At 38.2% G+C, this 24,250-nt stretch overlaps 2 protein-coding genes across 2 annotated transcripts; one reads left to right on the top strand and one right to left on the bottom strand.

Moving 5' to 3' along the window:
• Positions 1–1,972: 1,972 nt before the first annotated feature.
• On the top strand, positions 1,973–13,253 carry LOC104441232. The gene is made up of 15 exons (XM_010054267.3): positions 1,973–2,490; positions 4,917–5,075; positions 5,239–5,355; positions 5,475–5,559; positions 5,649–5,757; positions 5,857–5,924; positions 6,006–6,131; positions 6,207–7,135; positions 7,441–7,644; positions 7,759–7,819; positions 8,279–8,392; positions 10,556–10,669; positions 10,762–10,848; positions 12,146–12,221; positions 12,860–13,253. The coding sequence occupies exons 1-14, from the start codon at positions 2,369–2,371 to the stop codon at positions 12,170–12,172; spliced, it is 2,322 nt and encodes a 773-aa protein (XP_010052569.1). The 5' UTR covers positions 1,973–2,368; the 3' UTR covers positions 12,173–12,221; positions 12,860–13,253.
• A 5,691-nt stretch (positions 13,254–18,944) lies between these two features.
• Positions 18,945–20,231, bottom strand: LOC104441231 (protein LIGHT-DEPENDENT SHORT HYPOCOTYLS 5). The gene has a single exon (XM_010054266.3). It carries the CDS (start codon positions 19,946–19,948, stop codon positions 19,361–19,363), a length of 588 nt encoding a protein of 195 aa, XP_010052568.1. The 5' UTR covers positions 19,949–20,231; the 3' UTR covers positions 18,945–19,360.
• Positions 20,232–24,250: the final 4,019 nt, after the last annotated feature.

The following is a 24,250-nucleotide window of genomic DNA, read 5'->3' as shown; positions in this document are numbered from 1 at the left end:
CATGAAATTTTCCAAAACTAGATATATTTAGGAAAGCAATTTCCAAAATAGAATAAGAAATTAGGGTTTGGCTTGCCGCTATCCTCTTAAAAGAGTGTGTGCCTTTGGGCATGCGCGCATAGGTGGTGCGTGGCTATTGTTAGCTTACGTTGCTAGGGGCCTGTTTGTTTGTGTTCCTGGCCCGTGTTTATGAACACAATTCCTGGTTTTTTGTTCTCGGGAACAAAAAAAAAAAACGCGTTTATTTGGATTTTTGTTCAAAATCTATTTTTAGCTTTTGAGAACAAATTTGGAACGAAACAAGAAATAAAAAAAAAAAAAAAACTCGTTTCTTATTTTTTGAACACTTTCAAGAAATGATTTTTCTCTCTTATTGTTTTTTTTTTTTTTTTTTTTTTTTTTTTTTGACGCCGTTGAGGGCCAGCGACCTTGTCGGAGCGTCGTCAGCTCTTGGCGAGGCCGAGTGTTGCCAGCCCCTGGCGACGCGACCTCACCTTGGCTGGGTGAGCTTGAGCTCGCCCGGATCTGGCGAGGTCGAGCTCGCCCGGATTGGCAATGCTCGACCTCGCCGGGCCACCGCTAGGCGTGAGTCTCACAAGTGGCTAGGCGAGCTTGATCTCGCCGGATCTCGCGAGGCCGCCGACCCTCGTTTGCGGCCATGGTCAAGGTAGGCGACCAGCCAAAAGGAAGGAAAAAGAAAAAAGAAAAAATGAAAATGAAATAAAAACATTAAAAAATTAAAAGAAACAAAAAAATTATACAAGTTTACCAAACATGTTCTCGTTCTTTTTTTCTATTTCGGGAATAAGTTTACTGGGGCGTGTTCTTTTGTTCAAAATTGTTAGAACGAAATCATTTTTTTTTTTTATTTCTATTCCTGGAATAATTTTTGAACGAAACGTTACCAAACGCATCCTAAATGTTTGGATAAAGTTCTGCAATAGGTGCAACCCATGTGCTTAGTTGCCATCATTAAATTTGGAACCTTGAACAAATTGTTGATAATCAGTTGAGAAACGTTGAGGATGATGTGGAGTGCTATAATGGCTAGGATGGCCAAGACAAAGGGTCACAATTTTGTGAATGAGCTATTTCCAAAAACCCGTCCTCAAATTGGATTACAGGCTATAGCTCACTTGTATAAAGCTAGAATTGCTAGTAACCATTGATCAAACACTATGGGAAGTTGGCCATGCCTAAAATTGTTATATAGAGAGGGATGCCGAAGATAGAGCCGGTGATTAAAGTGAATTTATAACAATATAGTAACATTAGAATATGTAGCTAGATCATCTCTTTTTCAAAGCTAATGCCAATTGGGTAATTTGACTCGACATTGCTTTACATTGAAAACTAAGCAAGCTATCATTGAGCTCAACTTAGAGATGGAGTTTAGAATAAATTAAGATTAAAAGGGCATGATAACTTGAGCAAGTATTGATTTTTAAATATTTTCAATCGAGCTTGTATGGCCTTTCCCATGAGCTCGATCAACTATGGTGAATTTCATTAATTTTATGTTGAAACTGAGTGAGCGTGAATATGTCATGAACTAGCGCGCCAAAATTTAGTGTTATCTATGTTTGGCATATCTAGCAACAATATATAGTTTCATATGGTAATAAAAGTGAAAAATAAAAAGTTGAGAGAGAAAACAAGATTGAGCAATTGAGAGTCTTAAGTGCAATATGAGAAGTTGAGAGGTAAAATTACAATCATACTCTCGTATTTGTAAGGTCAATAGAAAAGTCAATTATGAAAATGATAAAAAAAAAGAGTAAAATCTGGCGTTCGTTTCAATTGACAATACAGTTGTTTTACGGAATCGCCCTTTTCTATTTGGAATCATAGTGGCCAGTGATTATGTCAATATTTAATCGAGTACTGATTATAGGAGGGTTTTTTTGGTCATTCACACCTTTTGTTCTTTGGCACGAGCCAATATTCTTCCTTTTCCTTCCTAATTCTCGTTGCCCCCAGAAAATGTTTATTCTGTTACTCGGGAAAAAAACAGACGACCAGAGGAAGATTTCTCTTTCCTGATTCTAGGGTTTCCTTCCCCTTTCGTCTTCTTCGTCTTCCGCTCCATCAATCGGCTCCGACACCCGCAGGCACCGAGGCAGCTTCGTCGCCCCCGCGGCCGAAGAGGACGGGTCAAGGTTGCAAATTTTGCCCAATCCCGCGCAGATTCCGCGCCCCTCGCCGGCGTCGCGTCGTGTCGGAGGAGGAAAATGGCACGTCCGAGCAGGGCGGCCCGGAAATGGGGAGCGTGCTGATCGCCCGAGAGGGATCGGGCGCGGCGGCGAGAGCTGGATTTGGGTTCCCTCGCAGGAGAATTGTGGATGCATGAGGCTGCTCCGAGGATATAATGAGGGGTGTCTCGTGGCCCGAAGACGGCAATAATCCTTCGACCTCGAGTTCTTCGCAGCGCAATCAGCAGCAGGCGCATGCGCCCCGAGCTGTTTCTGGGCACGCTGCAAGTCATCCAAGGTGAAATTGAGCTCGATCGTTTAATTGGTCGTGGGTGTGTATGTTTCTCTTTTGGATTTTGATGATGCCCGTTGAGGCTACGGACGGCTGTTCAATTGTGGCGCATGTTGAGCTCCTGAGAGATTGTGGGCATTGTACGATCTGGATTAACTTTAATTTACGCGCTAGGATCTGAGCGTGAGGAATTGGATCTGTATGTGTGATTTAGTGCGTAGCTGCGTTTCATTTCGAAATTTTCTGGGTTAAGCAAGATGGGTTCTTTTCAATTGATCCAAATTCTTCTGAAGAATTGTTTCTTTTAATTTTTTTTGGGCCATTATCACTGATTATTTGGTTATAATTCTCAAAGTCAGTCTTGAGTCATGAGGTTTGTGTCTCTCAGTTGGATTTGCTAATCTGATCATTGAAACAATCTTGCCATTCTATTGAATCACGCATTCTAGCCCATTTTCACCATTTTCAATTCAGTGGACATCTAATTAGCAGAGCATTTGTCTCTTGTATGTTACGTGCCTTGTAGCTTAGGATTTCAACAACTATGCTTGCGTGTATTTTGTAAGTATGTAGTTGTTCATCAGCATGTCTTATAACCTAGATTAATTATTACAGATTAGGATGACATGGATCATATTCATTTCGACAATTTCAAAACAATGACCTTTTCTTTTTGTGCATGGCTGGATTCTCTTTTCAAGCTCTTGTGTATGGGGTTGGCACCCTGTTGATATATATATTTGGGTAGAATTCGTATCTCTTTTATAGTAATTGATTAGTTTAAAAGACACCAAGGGGATGACAAACCATCTTTAAATCCCAGCACTGCAGGGGACTACTCTAGTTAGTCTAGAATGGCATTCACATCAGGACTCATTTTGTGTTCATACCAAATATCCAGAGTAAAAAGCCAAGAAATCACTTTCTGAATTATAAAATATCATCTGGATTCTCTCCCTCCAAATCAGCCAAAAGTCTTCAGAGGGATCATCTGAATCTTGTTTCTCTTTTTTTTGTCAATGCGTATATCTCACCAAGCTCTCAGCTCTTCCTGCATGGTCTTTGTATTGACCTACTGAATGCCCATGACGGACCAAGCCAAATTCCCAAGCATTCTTGACCAACCATATTGTTGCAATAAATGGTCAATAATTTCTGCTACATCTTTATAGAGCCACCACCTCTTAGCCAATATTTGACTTCGGTTTTGCAAGTTATTGAGAGTCAGTATTCCTCCTCAAGATACATTCCATGCGGATAAAAAGGGAATAATTCTTGGTGCTCATCTTCCATATCAGTCTCCAAGGATAGAACTAATATTATTGACTTACTAATTGTTTTAACTTTTTAATTAATGTGATATGTCTTTCTGTTATTAGTATTTTAGAGAAACCCCTTGCTAATGGATCTTGTTAAATTTGAACATGCAATAAATAGTGAACATCTGATTAATTGGTAAGATGTAATAAATGACCTTCACTAGTAGAAGTAAATAATTAATAGACACAATATAATTCATTGATCCTTTCTAATTATAGGAGTCAAGTTTGTAATAATCATGGATTCATAAATTTTGTTTATCAATTTTGTTTATCATTAACACAGATTGGTGATTTTAAACAAGTAATTTGCTCATCATGCTTCAAATTTAAGTTCTTCCAGTGCTCTGGGTGATGAGTTTGGTATTTTTCATTATTCATGTTTGGGGTTAAAATGATGAATACATGAATGTTGTATTCTATTGATCATTCAAACAAAGAAGTGATTATTAGCAAGTAATTTGCTCATCATGCTTCAAATTTAAGTGCTTTCACGACTCTGGGTGATAAGTTGAGGTGTTTTCCATTAATCATGTTTGGGTGAAAATGATGGAAAGCATTTTGATTGAATCTTTGAATTGGTTAGTCTCTCATTATTTCTTAGCATTTATTTTGAGAAGAAAGGGCAATCAATCCAAACTTGATGATTCCAAATGCAATAATCCTTATGTATGTCTACATCTATTATTGTCACAGCCCAGTGGTTTAAGTACGATAATTTTCCTTAGCAATGATATCTTGACATGTCTCTTAGTATGTAGAGGAACCTTTCTTTCTCATCAAGTAATGATTTCATTAATGGAAATTGTTAGAGATAATCGTTCTCTCCCAGTCTCCCTCTGATTTTTGTTTTTGGAATAACTGAGTAAGTTGCTAAAAGACTGCAAAGCATGATAGCCAGCCCTTCTATGGACAACTAAGCAAATGAAATTCCCCAACTACAATAGATCAGGCTTTGGTGATTGGACATGGAAACTTTTTTCACTGAGTAATTCAGTACATTTTATGCCTTACTTTTCTATCTCTATCCTTATGATTATACCAAGTCAGTCTTTTTTTTCCCCGTGCAATATTGCTGCACATATCTCCTCATATGTATTTCTTATTTTCCAGTGCTAGCAATATCTTTAAACTCCTAGTGCAAAGAGAGGTCTCTCCACGGTCAAAACATTCATCAAAGAAATTGTGGAGAGAAGCTTCAAAGTGCCAGCCCTATCCATTCCAGCAAAGTTGTGAAGCAGTGAGAGATGTGAGACAGGGTCTCATATCATGGTATTTTCTTAGACTTATAATGTGATTCTATTTGAAATTTGGGTCGTGGTATAAATTTTTTTGTCCTTACTAATTTTTTCTAATGAAGATGAAAGAGAATCAGTGGCAGACAGCCTTTTTGCTCACGTTTTATTGACTGGTTTGAGCATGATTATTTTGGCAGGGTGGAGTCAGCGTCACTGCGGCATTTGTCTGCCAAATATTGTCCACTTGTGCCTCCTCCAAGATCAACAATTGCAGCTGCCTTTAGTCCTGATGGAAAAATACTTGCTTCTACACAGTGAGTCAAATATCCTTATATGTTTGGATAATGGTGGTCACTGTTAATATTGAGTCTTATTCTGACTTAGAGTAGGCATACGCCATTTATGAAGTTGGATTTTATTTTCTTTATTGCAGTGGAGATCATACGGTGAAACTCATTGATTCTCAGACAGGAAGTTGCTTGAAGGTGTTAAGGGGTCATCGGAGGACACCATGGGTGGTGAGTCTCTGTTATAGGGCTCCTGAGTATACTAAATATGATTTAGTGCTCTACTTTCGCTGTATCTCAGTTGTTTCTCAAATTTGCAGGTGAGATTCCATCCGCTGTATCCGGAGATCCTTGCAAGTGGCAGTCTGGATCATGAAGTTCGCCTGTGGGATGCAAATACCGCAGAGTGCATAGGATCACGCAATTTTTGTAATTGTCGTTCTGATTTCCCTTCCCTAACATATCTTAGGAAACTATGTGGATTGTGGGACTTACTAAGAAGATTTGTCTGTGCTGTCTTTTCTACAGACCGTCCTATTGCATCAATTGCATTCCATGCTCGAGGAGAGCTTCTTGCTGTTGCATCTGGTCACAAGGTGGAATTTTGCTTTGAATTTTTTGTGGATTGCTAAATTTGGATTAGTTTTGGAGGCTTTGACCTTGTATTTCTATATTAGTTGTACATATGGCACTACAATAGGAGAGGAGAGACATCATCCCCAACTATCGTTCTGAGGACACAGCGATCTCTTAGAGCCGTGCATTTCCACCCACATGCAGCTCCATTTCTTTTAACAGCTGAGGTGAAGTTTTTATTTTTAGCACTTTGTTTCTTCAACCATAGCTTTTATTAATGTTAGCATTTTATTTATCTGCAGGTCAATGACCTTGACTCAGCAGATTCAGCTATGACTCTTGCAACTTCTCCTGGTTATTTGCACTACCCTCCTCCTACTGTATATTTTGCAGATGCTCATTCTCATGAAAGATCTAGGTTGGCGGATGAACTGCCTCTCATGCCTTTGCCATTATTGATGTGGCCTTCCTTTACTAGAGACGATGGAAGAGTACCCTTGCAGCGCATAGATGGGGATGTTGGTCTTAATGGACAGCAAAGGGTAGATTCATCTTCTTCAGTGCGCCTTTGGACATATTCAACCCCATCAGGGCAGTATGAGCTCCTTCTGTCTCCAGTTGAAAGTGGCAACTCTCCTTCCATGCCTGAGGAAACGGGAAATAATGCTTTCTCAAGTGCAGTGGAAGCTGAAGTAAGTCAATCTGCAATGGATACTGTGGAGGATATGGAAGTGCAACCTGAAGAGAGAAATACTCAATTTTTCTCTTTTAGCGACCCCAGATTTTGGGAGCTGCCTTTATTGCATGGATGGTTGGTTGGTCAGACCCAAGCTGGTCCACGAAGTGTACGTCAATCAAGTCCTGGAGATATTGAAACTCAATCTGCTTTTGGTGAGGTTGCAAGTGTTTCACCAATCACATCTGGAGTGATGCCAGTTAGCATGGACCCGTCACGGTTTGGTGGAAGATCTGGTTCTAGATATCGCTCTCCTGGGTCTCGGGGGGTGCACGTGACTGGACCTAATAATGATGGACCACGAGATGAAAACGATCCTCAATCTGTTGTTAGTAAACTCAGGTCTGAACTTGCAGCCTCGCTGGCTGCAGCAGCATCTACGGAGTTACCCTGCACTGTGAAGCTTAGAATATGGCCACACGACGTAAAAGATCCTTGTGCACAGCTTGATTTAGAAAGTTGCCGCTTAACTATTCCACATGCTGTTCTATGCAGGTATATCATGTAACTTAGATCTAGACAGTGCTATTAGGTCTCATTGCAGCAAGTATAGGCAACAAACTACCTTTTGTGCTCTTCCTTTTTTTTTTTTTTTTTTTGGGGGGGTGTTTGGAGGCCAACTGAGGGACTTGGAGGGTAGGAAGTGGGAATTAAACTTAAGACCTCTTGGGTCTTTGTAATGATTGCTTGTTACTAGGTGGATCTTTTGTTCCTGAGAAATAATGCTTTTTTTAAGTGTCCTGTGTGTGGCCACACACTCGCCTTAATTGCTGGCTAAGTTCCTTTTGCATTTGTTGCAGTGAAATGGGAGCCCATTTTTCTCCATGTGGGAGATTTTTAGCTGCCTGTGTGGCATGTGTGCTGCCTCATTTGGAATCTGATCCCGGATTACATGGTCAAGTCAATCAGGATGTCACAGGAGTGGCAACCTCACCTACAAGACACCCAATTTCTGCTCATCAAATCATGTATGAGCTAAGGATATATTCCTTAGAGGAGGCAACGTAATGCTCTCATCTTTCACCTTTATTCTTTTGCTAGTGGCATACGTGTGTACCTTTACATATTATTGCCATTATCTTGTGATGTGGGATTTGATATGCTTTTCACTTGTACAGATTTGGAATTGTGCTTGCTTCACGACCAGTAAGAGCCGCTCATTGTTTAACCTCCATTCAGGTTAATATCTTGTTCTCTTGATTGAGTTTTACAAGATTGTCTGATTACTGTTGTGATTATTCCTTAAATATTTAAGCCATCCTTTCTAATTCTGAGTTTCCTGAATATCTAATGCTTAGTATTTTCATATCACTCTTGCCATTTGTTTTAATATTTTACTTCGAAGTTTTGTTAGTGATCTGACAATGTGCCCATGCAGAAATATTGTTCCTATTCATTTGTCATGTGATTAGTAAAAACCTCAACAGTAACTATGGGCCTTTTAATCTGCTGTCTTTATGGGAATAGAAAAGGCTTAAATATGTTTATTTCATTGGCAGATTCTTTGTTTTCTAGGCACACTTCTTCACTAGCATTTTAAACAAGTAATGTATGGAGAGTTTGTGAAATCTTTGTTTCCTAGCATATTATTTTCCTTTGTCAACGTCTATTGATTCAATTTAATTCATGATTGTGCAGTTCTCTCCGACATCTGAACACTTGTTACTTGCCTACGGCCGTCGCCATAGTTCACTTCTTAAGAGTATTGTCATTGATGGAGAGAATACGGTGCCTATTTACACCATTTTGGAGGTATAAGTTTATTGTTGTTCCATATTCAGTTTTGAGCTTCTGCTGTCATTCTGAATTTAGTTTATCACTTAATTGGCTACTTTTGTTGAAGGATAATATGCCATTTTTTTTCTTTTCTGTGGCGTGAATTAATTTTCTGCTATTGATATATTTTGGGTCATGCCTATTTGATTCCATTTCAGCTAAATTCCTTTTTGTTTTTTCCTCTATAGTTGGTATATCTGAGCTCTCTTTTGCTATTTTGTTGTCAGATTGAATTTGCAACCATATACAACATAAGATTGCATCGTATATTAAATCTATTGGGCCCCATACTACCCAGTTGATGTATCTGCTTTGAGCCCACTCTGCCTCTGTAATTTATTTTTTGAATTTACATGAGCATGCTAGAAGGAATAATGTGCGACTCCCAACTACCAGATAGGATCGTAAAATGGGGAATTAACTAAATGATGAAATGTGTGCAAGGAGGAATCTGTGAAACAAAAGGTGGGAGAGATGCTGTGTCCTTTTCCCTGCAACAAAATTATCTCTTCTTTCATACGAGTCCTAAATGGGTGATTAGTAGATATTCCAATATGATTAATGCTGTTGGAACGATTAACGAGAATGATATGCTAGCTATTAGGGATGAACTCAGAGCAGCGACCAGATTTGACCCAGTTACATTGCTCTGTAATTTAAAATGTTACGGCTTCATCATCTTGGGGGAAATACTTAAGTACCATCTGTGATGTACGTTGTTTGCAATTGTCTTGAAAAATCTCTTACTGTTAGTGGTGTCAGCTTGTAAAGATGTTACTTTGCTTCCCTGCTGTCATAGATTTTAGATAAACATCTTTTATTGTTGACAAATCACATGAGCTTATTACATTTTTGGCCAAAGTCAATGTCTCATGCATTCAACATATATTCCATGATTTTTTACCTTTCAATCTGAATGTTAACTGTCAATTCAACCCAAGGTGCAAAAACTTCCATTTCTTTCTGGATTAACCAAATCCCAGGGTCCAAAATCCAAAGATGCCATTCCTAATTTTTGACAAAGTCAAGATAGATGTCTTATTTGCATGCATAGCCTGACTAAGATATGTTTAGATACACCTTTGGAGACACTTTTGTCTCTTTCCAGCAACATCTGCTGCTTTTCTTGCAGCTCAATTATGTCAGTGACTTCTAACCCAAAAAAAAAAAAAAAATGTCAGTGACTGTCATTTCTGACGTGATATGTCATCCTTCCCCTCAGCACTGTGCCAAGTTACAGTTTGTCTGCTTTGCCTGCTTTGTGATATCTTCGGTGATTATCATGGCATTGCATAGAATTAGGGAACATCATATGTTATTGTTAAGAGATGAGATGCAATTGGGCTGCCCTCTGGCAGTACTCACTTTGAAGGAAAGCTGTGGATGATTGAAACTGATGACACGAGATTTTTTTTTTTCCTCTCTCTCTCAGAGTAAAGATATAGAGTAAGAAGTGTAATGTCTCTAGGGATGATGTCCCATGTTGTGCTTCCGGTTTCTTCTTATATTTTCATGCTTTACCTGATGTGGCCATTTATTTCCGAAATTGTATCTGCTCAGTGACTTCGATTGCTTGCAACACAATTAATTTATACTAACTGGGGGTGATGTGTTTGTTCAATCTTATACTTGGTAAAATATGGTGGGAACTTATCCATATCTATTAATTAAGCCCTCTTTCGGTTGATGAGCGAGATGATAAAATATTCCATACAGCCATGAGAAATGGGGTCGTATATACAAGTGTTTATTCTTAGTCTCCATTTATCTTCTGGGAAATTCATGGTGGCTATTGCCACTTAGCTAAGTATAATTGAAAAATTACCTCATAGCAATGGCACTGATATTATTGGTATTGGTTGCATGAAATGTTGCAGTAGCCTTGTATTGCCCTAAAAATTAGTGACATGAACTGTTGAGGAGCAGCTTTTCACTATCATCTTTTTGTACATTTGAGACAGGTTATTTGTCCATCTCAATTGTTTTGTCTGTATCATTCCCATCATAAATTTGTTATCCATTAGCTTATAGGGCCTGATATACCTGGAAGTTACTCTAAAAGAAGTGTATCATTATGTGAAGTGCTATTATGTACTGCTGTGACTTAATGCATTTCTCTAACTCATTTACTTTACACAGGTATACAGAGTTTCTGACATGGAACTTGTGAGAGTTCTTCCAAGTGCAGAGGATGAAGTCAATGTTGCATGCTTTCACCCTTCAGTTGGAGGTGGCCTCATTTATGGAACGAAGGTGAGTGCATGTGCTCCAGGATGACTGAATGATCATGTGACTAGGCTTACAAGCTGTTCTTTTATACTTACGTTTCTTTCTTTTAAACTCAGGAAGGCAAGTTGAGGATTCTCCACTATGACAGCTCTCATGGCTTGAATCTAAAGTCATCTGGTTTTCTTGATGAAAATGTGCCAGAGGTGAACAAATTTCTGTTCATAATTAGTGTTTGCTTATGCGTATACAGTTATTTGCAAAATAAGGCTGGTCCTTTTGTTTATTATCAAGCTTTTATTTTTAGTAGAACTTCGTTAGTATTTTCTTAGTTGGAGTATTTTTGTATGCGGTGATTGGGACAGGACTAAAGGAGGGTAATAGTAGTTTGATCCTGTAAATTGTACAGGAATATTCATCCATGGCGCTAGAAGGGCTTTCTTTTTAGAATTTGTATCAATTCTGCTTTATGTCTCTTCCCTTGGGCCCACTGGTTCTGAGCTCCTGGCCGTTCTCCCAGGTTGTTGCTGATAATTTTCCATAGACCCCTTTTTAGGCTTGATGTAAGACAACCTGATAAGATGTTCTACAGGTCTAGAAGTACTGTTTCTGGGCTTTGAACAGTAAAGTTAGGGTTTGAGCTGAAATATGATGATTATATGGAGTAACTGATGACGTTTTGTGGGGAAAGCTTTTATTGGAATTATTGGGATGGAGTAAAAGGAATTTGGAAGAAAATTACCTTCCTAAGCTTCACAGCTATTATTTTTGAAAGCTTCATACTAAATAGAAGAGTTGCGTCAGATGATCCAATAGCAAACAGTTGCTGAAAATGTAACTGTTTTAGTTAAATGGACAATGACCAATCCACAGCAAGTGCGTGGTATTTAAAGACTACTGAACCCTACTTCAAGTTGAAATAGGAAACTCTTACTTGTAAATTCAACATCCTAATATCCTAATACAATAAAACTTTGAAATGTAATATTCAATTCCAAATAGGAAAAGGGAACTTAATAAATTACTAATGTACTAAAACTCTTAAAGACTCCTGACTTAATAAGGGAAAAACCTCTAGTCAAGGCATTCAGTTAGTTCTTGATCTGTCTCTTCTTTTCAAATGTTGTTGCCACGTATCACCATCAAGGCTGTGTGTATTATTTCAAATGTATAGGTGTGCAACTGTTAGTTCTTTGATATGTTATTTTCTTTTGGTCCTACAGTGTTGGAGCTGAAATTTGCCCTAACTATTGCTTTTCAAATGTCTCTGTAATAAAGTATCCTCATCATACATTAACTTGGTTCTCTTGGTAGTTCTCACATTATCCATTTCTCTTGGGTTACTTTGTTAAACTGATAACAATACCAGCATTTCAGTATGTACTCGAGTAAGTCGTCGGTTGCTGGAGCTGAAAGAAGTTAATTGTACTATGCGGGAGAATCAGTGTGTTTTGCAGGTTTAGGTTGCTTTATCAGCTAACCTTTTTTTTTTTTAAATAACAGGTGCAGACTTATGCTTTGGAATGTTAGTAGCCAGCAACTGCAACATGTTTGTGATACTTACTGGTCAACCTCAAAGGTTAGGTTTTTAAAGTTTCTGTATTTCTGCATATTGAATTTCCAGTTATTGGTCAAGATTATTTAATCGTCATGATAGGTTATTTGGTTTTATTGATGTGTGGTGGTGTTGAGGTTGCAGCAAAAGTTTCAGATTGGCATAGTCTATTGTGTGTAATCTTCTTTTATACTAAAAAAGAAGAAGCTGGCTTCCATGATAAGCCAAAAATGGAAATGAATGTCGTTCTCCTTTGGATATTTAATTATTTTTTTTCTCTTTGTTCCAATCAGCCATAATTGTTCTGTGTAGTGTTTGAGTGCTTGCCCCATGGGAACTTGTAGCCTGTGTCCTTTTAGGAGGTAATAATTGGATATGCCTTTAGCACAGTGTAAAATGAATCCTCAATAATGTTAATAAGAAAACTGGGATATTTCTTGCCAAAATAAAAAGATTTCTAGCCCAGTTCGGAAGTGGAACCAGGTCTCTTGTTGGGCTCAGGAATGAAATTTTTTCTGAGGGCACTTTTTCGAAGCATATTGTACTGAAACAGGGAAAAAGTTTCTAGTGCTTGCTATTTTTCTGAGATGCTGATCTGAGTTGTTACTATATGATACTATTGTGAATAAGATGATGCAACGTCATGGTTAATTTCGATGCAGATCTTGGGTCGAGGGCAGCTGTACCTATATCTTCACAACTGTAGACCCATCTGCGGCCAGGCTCGTGGTTCCTCAATCAATTACTAGTTAAACGCAATTCTGTACCAACTACCATTCTTTGCTGTTTGTGGGGATTTATGTTATCAACTGCAAGAGCATTAGGAAGTTCATCTAACTTGAGATAGATGGGTTAGTGCGAGTTGGAAATGTCGGGATTCGTGTTGTATATTTGTTTGTCCGCTTTGATATTTACGGACTTTTGTAAAAAAAAAAAAGAAAAGGAGAAAATTGATGGATGGAAGTTTTAACATTGGGAGATTTGCCGGGTTCTGTTGTTTCTCACCTTTGTAAGGATGCTGTTTATAAATCAAATGAAAAGTATTTTTCTCTCATATGTTCAGTTGTGCAAGTGATCTTGCCTCTCTTTTGGCTTTCTTCTCACAAGATGAGCCCTGATCTATAATCGGTAATTATTGCTGTACTGAAACCTTAGTGCTTTCCTATTGTTGAGAAAATCTGTGCGGTACCTATTTAAAGTCAATAGTTCAGTGTCCCCTTTTGTTCTTAAAAATGACCCGTAGTTACCAGCTCTATAACAGGCTGAAGCTATGTTTTCATGTCATGAGAAGTTACACTAGAAACATGATGATAGTACAAAGTTATAATCAATTGTTGCCTTGTGCCACGTGGCACATGAATTGTTGCCATTATTCAGTATCTCGTAAAGTTAATGTTGTTGCCTGCGATCCGGTTTCGAGGAATTTGTCAAAGTTCACACCTCGTGAGGAATGACAGCAACAATTTCGGGTTAGGACATTTGGGTTTTTGATCTGGATTGGTCCTCAGATGCTGAAGTTATCAGGATAGGAATGTGTACTAGGTGCAGAGGGCGAGGAAGAAGCAGCTTAACCGGGTGAAGATCTTGATTTAGGCCCTCCATTATTGGTCAAGAGGTGGGTTGTCTAGTCATGACAAAGGGCAAGCGATCACATGTCATGAGAAATGGCATCAGTGGTTAAATTGCCCTTCGTGCCATTGGCTGCTTAGCTGTTGGATATTTAGTGGTTTCGTGATGATCCCTCCAATAGGATAGGATGAGGATGAGCTTCAAGTGATGGTCTTGTCGGGAGGCTTCTCGTCTGGGGAAGGTGACATAACATGCTGTCCAAAGGGGCAATATTTGCTTGGTGACGCTCCTAGGGTATAACTGTTGACTCGTCTCTCAGGCTTATTGGACTCCATCCTTCTCGCCAGTGCTTGTCGTCCAAAGAGGGATGTCGCTGTTGCCTTGCTCATACGTGGTGCTTGAGAAGTCGCCGCTCCACGCGGACCGTGTATTGTGAAACAAATGCACGAGCAGCAGGATCAGCAAACTCATCACTAGTCCTTTTCAAGGTCCGCGCATTGTGAAACAAATGCACGAGCAGCAGGATCAACAAACTCATTACTAGTCCTTTTCAAACCATCCATACGATGATCTATAATAATACCTTGTTGACGGGATAATGTTTACCTAGATCACTCATGATTTAGCCAGCTATCGCCCCTCGACTGGAATTACATCGTCCTCCAGGAATCGGTCTCTAGCCTTTACTTTTATTTGTTAGAAACATCAAATCATCAACAGGGCAATTTAAACAACAGTGGAAGATAAGTTTTATAAACGTATAAAACTCAATTTTCAATTAAAAGGCCAGCCCCAGCAAATCTCACCTAAGCAAATTCTTGGTTCTATCTGAAGAAATCAAATCCTCGGAAATGAATAAAATAACTTGAACAGCTACTGAAACTATACTAACCAAAATCTATTTCTACTACACCAGTTCCTTCAGTATCTACTCGAGCCTTCAAATGGAAGGTGATGTAAATCAATGCGTGACAATTCATTAGCATCTCGTACCACTGCTACTATTATGATGTAGAAAAGGGAAGAGAGAGAGGAGGGCAATTAGAGAGTTGGTGGAGCGAAAAGCTTTAAAACAGGAGAAAGACAAAAGAAAGAGAGAAAACCCTACAAGGAGGAGATTGCACTCTACTCTCTCCACAAGGAGGATCTTGAAAACCCTCCTTTCACCATACCCTAAATGACTAGCATGATGGGGACATGATCATGCTGAAGACCTCCAGTTCTATGGGACGTCGCCCTCTTTTGATGCTGAGATTGTTACAGAGAGGGAGAAGACTTAGTTGCTCTTCTGTCGGCGATTGTATCTCTGCTCTCTTGCCTTTCTCTGGCAATATTCCCTTTAATTGGCAAACTCGTCCAAGACTCTGTATTTAAAACAGTTATTAATGAGGTATCTCTCGTTTGTTCTATCAAAGGGACAGTATCGGTAGATATTATAACAATGTGAAACTTATGGATAATAAGTTACTTATGAAACTTCCGTTATTAATGGATAATGTGCATTAACTTTGCTATTACTGATAATTTTCTTGATTAGAGCATAGAGCAGGTTGCCTCCTGGTAACTCATAAGAGGTTGCTCAAGTGATAATCGTGTTTGTTTTCCTCATTCAGTTTAAGGCTTGGGTTCAAATTACACGCTTGATTCTACTGAGACCACCCTATGAGTGTTAATTGTGTCTGTCTGATAATTTCCAGGTGTATGTGGGACAAGAGAACCATCACACCCGATATGGATTAGACGTGTGATAAAAAAGTCATGGATTTATCAAAAGAAGAACACTCATTAATTTTGCTTATGTGATTGGCACGAGCAGTTTGTGATAAAAACGAATAAAGAAAATAAACTAAAATACATTAAATTAAAATGAAAATAACTCAATAGGTTAGAATGGTTAATTGGACATCAAGGGTTTTCAACTCAAAAATTTGAGGTCACTTGTTCATATACATCCTTTGCAAAGCATTCTAAGAACCACTCGATAGTTTGGTCTTCATGCTTGTGCCCCTAGATTATAAAAAATGAAAAATATGATAAATTAAAAACATACCGCAAAGCATATTTCATTCAACCAAACTCATCAATTGCTGGGAAAAGAATTTTCTGCAGATAATAGATCTAACTCAATTTAAGATTGTAACAGCATTAATGATATAGAAAATCGAAAACACATCAAAATAAGACAAGAAAAGCTTAGTCATGGTGCATACGACGCGCGCGCGCACCCCCGGCCGGGTTTCCCAGGACTGGGCCTCTTCATTTTCCTGAACCTTGCCGGGAATGGTTACCCGGGATTGGTTTCACGGGAATCTGAGGGGGCGCCGCCAACCCCATGAAGGGGTTGTGTGCGCGGGCGCGCCAATGGGCCGGTATATTTATCGAGGCCCGGATCCCGGCCTCTATCCTATCTTTCTAGGATGTCATAGCCTTTTAAGGTCTTGCTAAGGACCATATGACGACAGTTCTCATTTATTGCCTATCTAATAATAGGCAAGAAAAACTTTTGGCAATGGAAGTTTTGATTTACGTCACCAAAACCGGAAGGATTTTTCCCGCCCATAATTTTTGTGAAGAAAATTTTGTTTACGTCCCAAATATTCAAACAAAAATGTTTTGGATTTAAAATTGTAATTTCTTACTATTATATTATCCGAAATTAAATTACATTAACTAAAATTGTAACACTTATTTGTCGTTTTGAAATAGTTTTTACTTACTATTAGGAAATAATAACTTACTCATATATACTCTAAATATATACTTATTATTTTTAAACCGGCGTAATAGTTAATCATAACATTTAGTTGTTATGCTTGTCAGTATATACTCGAAGTGACATATTGTCGAGGTGCAGAATCGAATTATTATATTTCATAAATTATCAACAAGATTAGTTAATTATTGTTATGTTTATGAATAAAATTTTAACCAACGTATAACATTATCATGTGATGATCGTTAACAGCTTGTATCAGCAAGAGATATGTTGAAATATAAGAATGGTCGTCAATTAAGAACGATGGTTGTTAATCTATCTAGTCAATGAAAGGACAGTATAAAAGGAAATCACTAACGTGGCGTTACATCCGTTATTTTTGCCAAAAATTGATCTGAAAAATTATATTAAAATTTTGCACAAAAACTTAGAACTAAATTAGCAAAATGTATAATAGGTTCATGACCAATTGAGTGATTCTTCCCAAAATTAGCTATCCTTGCACATTCAATAATTTGCTATCATTAATTATATATGATCGATAGACATGAGATGTGATAAATTTGTAGAAGGGTTACATAATTAGTATTTCCTGGCAGTGAATTTGACAATGACAGAGTCATTCTCAGTGCCATAAATTTTGTTTATTGTCACAAAGAAAACGAATTACCAATGGCCACGACAATTTGACCATCGATTGAAACTTGTGGCTATAGATCATTACTTCTAGCCACGAAACATGTTTGGCAATAAGTCAGCTCTTTAGCGACGAACCAAGCTTTGTCGATAAAGACCTCACCTACTAGCACTACCATAAAACATTAGCCACGAAACAAATTCTCATTACAAAATGTATGATCTATTAGCCACAAAACTTGTTTACATAGTTAAATACGGGACAAAGTGTTCCAAAAAATTCGCCACGAACATTATTTCATGGCTAGAAATGTATTATATTGCCAAGAAAGGGACTTTCATACCAGGTATAACTGTTTGCCCTGAAAATTGGTGGCTAAAGATCCAACCTATTGCCAGGAACATGCGGCCACAATATACTTTTTCGTGATACAAGATCTGACATGTTGTCCTAAAAGCATTTTTCGTGGCATTAAGTTTTAACTTCTCTCATTAATAATATTTTCGTGGTTAGATATAAGATATACCAGCACAAAATGTTTGCCAGAGAAACTTTGTTCGTAGTTAAAATACAAATCATTTACCACAAAATTGTTGTATATCGTGACTAATGTCAATTTAAGTTCACATTTTTTGCCAAGAAATGGAATAATTCGTGGCTAATAGTCAAATATACTATCACGACTATTTTTTTCGTAGTGGCACGTCTAATCTTCCACCACGAGAATTATTTTCTTGGCCGAAGATGAGAACTATTGCCCCAAATAGGTCATACCTTCAGCCACGAAAAAATTGCATTTCGTGGCTATTTTAGGACATGTTCGCCCCGATTTGAAATTTTGCAACAAAAAGCTGCTTTTCAGTACCGCCGGCCTTGATGGCTCCGCTGGATAAGAAACCTCAACCTTGGGGGAAAGGTCGAGGGGTCAAACCCTAGGGGAAGCATCGGCGACTTAAGCGTGATGTCGGGGTGGTGGGTTCTCCGCTAGCATCACTCCAGAGTTTACTTGGCGGCTATGTAAAAAAAAAAGCTGCTTTTCAGTCGCAAAATTTCTTTCATAACAAACTTTTCGTAGCCAAAATTTTCATAATTGAGAGGATTGAAGATATACAAAATGCAAGATATACAATCTATATAGTTTACGTTAATATCTTTGCTTACTCAGAATTCATGTAGTTACGATTAGACTCTCTCGAAACTCACTCAATTAATAATTTAAATTCAAGAAAAATCAACTATGAAAAAACACATTTACGTTATTTATGAACTCGCTTCATTCAAAGTTCAAGCAACAAAATTTCGATGAAATTTGGAAAGACATTTTCTCAATTTCTTCCCCATGACTTCCCTTTGAGATCCCAAACCCTCTATAATTAGTCCCAAACTTTTATCAAAATCCTGTTCACATAATCTACTGTTGGTGATTTATTGAGCAGGAACTAATAGGAATGATAGCGCTCCAAACTTGTCTAATTACCCAAAGCTTTTGGAAAACTCAACTGAGTGCGCGAAAGAAAAAAAAACCTTTGCATAATAACTCCATATGTAATGTAGCGATGTTATATACATAATAAATTTTTCTTAGAACATATTTATTAAGTAATGTTGCAATTCGGATCAGATGTTGCATAATATTGTCTAAATATTCAGTGCAAGAATCAAATTTCTTCCACACTCAGCTAAAAACCTATCATTTCCCTCGGTAAATTAAACATTCGCAAGATCTTCTAATGTAAGCACTGAGCAGATGCATCGGAAGCTATCTGTTCTCTTTAGTTTTTTTTTTCTTCTACCTTTCAGATTGCCCAAGAGGGCCGAGACAACGTTGAGGTTCCACAAAAACCATTATATTAATCAAGAAAGCAATGACCGGTGCGAAGTGGTATAGGGTCTGCAATGATAATTTGAGTTACAAATTCCAGCTGCATAGACATATAGGGTGCCAAAACATTAAATTACTCTCATCTTCCTAACCATACCCACATTCTAGATGTTGCACATCAATCCCCGGCTGCCAAATTCGGATGAAGATCCTCTATCTCGAACGGTGCTCGCTTGATACCTCGACAGCAGAAATCAATGGTTGAAATTCATGGAAATACCAAGGAATGGATCGTGTTCGCGATCCATCTAGTAATAGCTTAACGCAAAACCAGAAAAAAGAAAGCCACATCAAATTAATTATTCTTGAGAAGTCTGTCTAGCGTCAATCTCAAGCAACTCAAAACATCACTGTCATCGTCAGTGCCGAAACGTTATTGCCTCCGACCTCGGCTCCTCGTATTGCTTCCTCCGCTTCTTCTTCTCGTAAACGATCCCCCTGGCCTTGGCCTGCGCATCCCTCACCTCCCTCAGGTACAGCCTCACGGCCCGCGTGCCGAACGGGTTCGTCTCCGGGTCCCCGCCGGTCTCCTCGAAGGCGGCCCTAAGCCGCCCCACGAGCGCGTCGAGGCTGCCCCAGGCCTGCCGCAGCGGGCACGGGCACGCCGGTGACGGCTGCGGGCACCCGAACAAGGGGCAGCCCTCGGCGTGGACCTTGGTCTTCCCGAACTGGTCGAGGTGCCTGAGGAACTCGAGCACGTGCGCGCCGCTGCACCGCGACAGAACCAGCGGCGGCTTGTGGTCGCGCAGGTACTGCAGGAACGCGCTCCAGTCGCGCCGCTTCTGCGACTCGTAGCGGCTCAGGGCGGGCGGCAGAAACACCGGCGGCTGATACATAAACGACTGGTGGAGATGGGATCTTGCGGCGTCCGGGGCGGAGGTCGTGCCGATGTAGTTGCACTGGCTGCTCAACGCCCCGGCTGCTGCAGCGGCTATGGCGGCTGACATGTTGAGATAATCAATATGAGTAGGATCTCTCTCTCTCTCTCTGTGTCAGTACTTAAGGATTCTAAGAAGCAAGAGTCGGTATCGCAAGAGATGAGCACAAGATCAGGTATAAATTCCTCGAGTTTTTGCTTCAAGTGGGTCGAAAAGATGATTCCGTTTCCTGATTTTGACTAGTCTGTTGAGTGCAGACGACAGCTAGTGGAAGAAAATAAGTACCATGGTAGAGAGAGAGAGAGAGAGAGGGAGAGAGACAGGGGGTGCGTGTGGGTGAAGGGACCAGCGAGCGAGGAATATAAATAAGAGGATAAGAGAGCGTGGAGGGTCATAGGATAGGCAAAAAATCTTGCGTATATCTCGTCCTGAGAAAAGACGAGAGGGACGTGGATCGTCCGAGTTCTGTGACCCTTTCGAATGATATGTGACGACTCGTCACCTGCATCCTTTTTCATTAATGGGCTAGAAACATAAATACATTTTTTTTTTTTTTAGTTAAGTTTATATGTTTATGATATTTATAATCATAGCTTGTTAATACACAAGAGAGGACATCCGATTTCAGATAGGCAATGAGGGAGAGATCCTATAATTTCTTCTCATGATGAGTGAAGTTTTTTTTTTTTTTTTTTTTTTTTAGAGTGTAAAATATATATTGACTTTAATCCAATAGCTATACAACTCTACAGCAAGGGAACCCGACACCAAAGCCTACAATTAAGGTGATATAGAAGTCAATCTGAGCGAAATGGTGCCAAGAAAAGAAAGAAAAGTAGAAAAAGAGAAGAAAAACAACGAGCAAAAAGAGCAAACAGCCAAACATTGGCCACAACCAAACGGAGAGGAAGGGTATCCACAACCAGCAAAAAGAGTTTACATCTTATGAATATGATGTATTTATTAGCCGAATGTAAACCCAAAATTTCAAATATATATTGCACGATATTACACTTTTAACGTATGTTAGCTATAGTGATTGTTTTTCATCCACTTCATCTATATTTTAAGGACTCTCTCTCTCTGTCTCTCTCTCTGTCTCTCCCCTTAATGCATCGTTGCCCCACCACCAACGCCTCATCCTGACAGTTGCTATCAACTTTCGTCGTGCTTGCTGCCAATGTCCAATTCGTTCCTCAATCATCTCCCCCCACCCTAATCTCTCTCTCATTGCCCTCTCCCCAAGCGCATATGATCCTTTGCTCTCGCACCTGGCCTCTGGATTTGTCAAGGTCTCAACAAGCTCGATGCCACCTTGGAGACTTAAATGACCACCAAGGAGGTGTCGAGCCTCTAGGTGAAGGCTCCTTGCCTCCAAATATAGAGAGGCTTGTTAACGGCGACAAGTTGGAGCTCGAAACTCCGCGATGAGCTCCATTGAAAGCAACATTCTCAATTCCAACATCATCCATTATAATGATAAAAAACATGATAAAGAGAGAGAAATGAAAAACTATAGGAACATGGATTCTCTATCCAGCATCATGTATAATGCTCTATAATATTAGGTGGAATAGAATATTTTCATTTATAAGGAATATTGAATTCTGATTGTCTAAGGCGTCCATAATAAAACAATTTGATTAGGTAGACATCCAATTAAAAAGATTGCTCATTCGAATTTAGTGAAGGAGACAACCGGAGAACGTGGTTTGGGGATATACACTAGATCTTCGTCCATATCCATGAATTGATCTTCTTTACAGAGCATACATGATTAAATTTCGTCATAAGTGAGACTCCATGTGGTGCTTATGACAGCATGAGGGCCAGAAAAGTTATCAGCCACGGATATGAGGGGAGGTGGAAGAGGAGACGAAAGAGGGACCCATGCATGGACTGGACGACACCCACGTCCTGTCCTGAAGTGATGACAGTTCGGATGTCACTTCATTTCATCAAACGTCACCTCAAATTGCTTTTCCAACTTTTCTTTATCTCTAGTTTCCCATGCCATTTCATCTCTTTTTGTGCAAACATGCTCTTGTTTATCCCCTTCTTTAGTAACATCCGCTATTTCATCCGGACTTGTAGAAATCAAGAACTTAGGTATGTCAAAGTTAGATATCATTAGATGAAATGCTTATCATATTGGATTTATCTTATTTAATTCATGAAGTTAATTGAATATTTTTTGAAGTCAGATATCTATTTATTTAATATCGATCTTTTCATCGTGAGTTAATATATCATGAAAAATCTCAAATTACTATATTTAAAATAAAATTACATTAAATTAATTTTCAGAGCACCGAAAACTTCAAAATTTGTAGAATTTTGATAAATTTACATGAAATTAATTTTTAAATTATCAAAAATTTCAAACTAATATATTTTTAACATATTTATTATCTATTAGCTTTTACCGAGTGAATGATATCTAAATGGAAATTTAGATATAAATCTTTCGCGTAAATATTAATTTGAGATCTTAATAATTCAAAAATGAATTTACAATGAATTTATCTTAAATATATTAATTAATATTTTTCATGATATTAACACTTTTAGAGGATGGGCCCAAGCTCGCCCTCATGATCACCATCTCATCTTCACTTGGGCATATGATAAGAAGTTGTTTCGTGAGATAATGATGCTCTTATTTCGTCTGTGGTGTGTACTGCCTCAGCCATCACATCCATGGACGTCGACGGTAACACCAATCGAGGAATGACTTTTGTGTGGAAAGCAGACAATGGGGTCCCATGACACGGCACTCCCCAATCAAATCAACTTTCGACGAGTCGCTGGAAAAATTTGTGGTACAAAATAAGAAACGTAAAAGTTTAGAAACGACAAAAAGAAGCGAAGGAAACGATCTTTTCAAAGCCATAATTTTTTCTTAATTTTTTCTTCCGATCAATTTTGCGATTGGCCAATTACAAATATAAAAATCCGGAGAATTCGTTTTTAAATGATGGTAATTATTTTATAACCCACTATTAAAAGATATGGTTTGAATTTTTTTTAACAGTAAATAAGGGGAAAATATGACTTTTTAAAAAAAAAAATTTGTTCAGATGAATTAAAAGTGAAGGTGGAGTTGGCTTTATTTGAAAAAAAGTTAGATATTAGATGAATGGCAATTCTATTGGGGGTGATATTTTTGCCCTTGCAAATTTCAATATCAAATATCATATGAGCGAGAATAAGCATAATGTCTTATACAATACTAAAATTTTAAAAATAATCATACTAATCACACGTGACTAAAGTAAGTCTTATTAATGTTCAAATATAAAATATTTGGTGTAATTATTTTGAAAAAAAAACATAAATTAGTTAAAGATTGAAATTGGATTAATATCATGAAAAACTATAAACCGATACATATGTGACAAATTTACTTTAAATTAATTTTTGAGTACCAAAAACACTAAATTTGACATTTGTGATAAATTTATCTCTGTTAGTCATTAAATTAGATTAATATTACAAAAAAACATAAATTGATACATATGTGACAAATCGAGGGTGAAACTTCAAATTAGTATATTTGTACAACCGTCACAAGTCATTTAATTCAGCAGTTTAACAGTAAAATTTAACAGAAAATAATATAAGATGAATTTGTTACAAGTGTATCAATTTAAGGTTTTTTTATAGTGAAAAAATTAATTTGTGGTAAATTTATCACATGTCTACTGGTTTGAATTTTTTGCAGTTTATCTCTTATTCAGAATATTGTTGTTCAGATCTTATCTCCACAATTAACTAAAGAAATGAAATAGGAAGAGATAAAAAGAAAAAGAGGTGGATTTTAGAGTCGACCTTGAAACGAAATGACCGATTTGGTCAATTGGTTTGGTTCCTCATTCCAGAAAAATGGGAATTGGCTCACATGGAATAGGTTTTAGCTTTTTCGTTTAGAATCTATTAACCTTAAAATCAATCACTTTTACTGTAGATGGTATATTCTAACATCAAATTTGTCCTTGTTGGCATTCTATTAAGCTTAAAACATCCGAATTGACACTATCGTTTTTGGAAAGAAAAAAAAATTGGCTCTATTTTCCACCACGTGTTGGGTCGAAGATTGTCTTCACTCTTTGGTCGGGTCCAACTTGACCCGACTTTGGTTGGATTCACCAAAATCAAGACACAAGTTCAATGGGTTTTGCATATCTGGAAGTGTGTAACTTGATTTTATGCATCGATTGATGAAAAAAACTCAAATTACATGTAAAACCGTTCATAATGGACATCCGTTGAAAAACCCTAAATTGATATTTCATCTCAATTTGAAACTGGAAAAATTCATCCAAGCCGAATTAGTCATTTGTATGTGTCGTAATACATGATAAGAAATAT

The sequence above is a fragment of the Eucalyptus grandis genome, chromosome 1 (assembly GCF_016545825.1).
Source record: "Eucalyptus grandis isolate ANBG69807.140 chromosome 1, ASM1654582v1, whole genome shotgun sequence".
NCBI lineage: Eukaryota > Viridiplantae > Streptophyta > Magnoliopsida > Myrtales > Myrtaceae > Eucalyptus > Eucalyptus grandis.
This window is presented reverse-complemented; position numbering and strand designations above follow the sequence as displayed.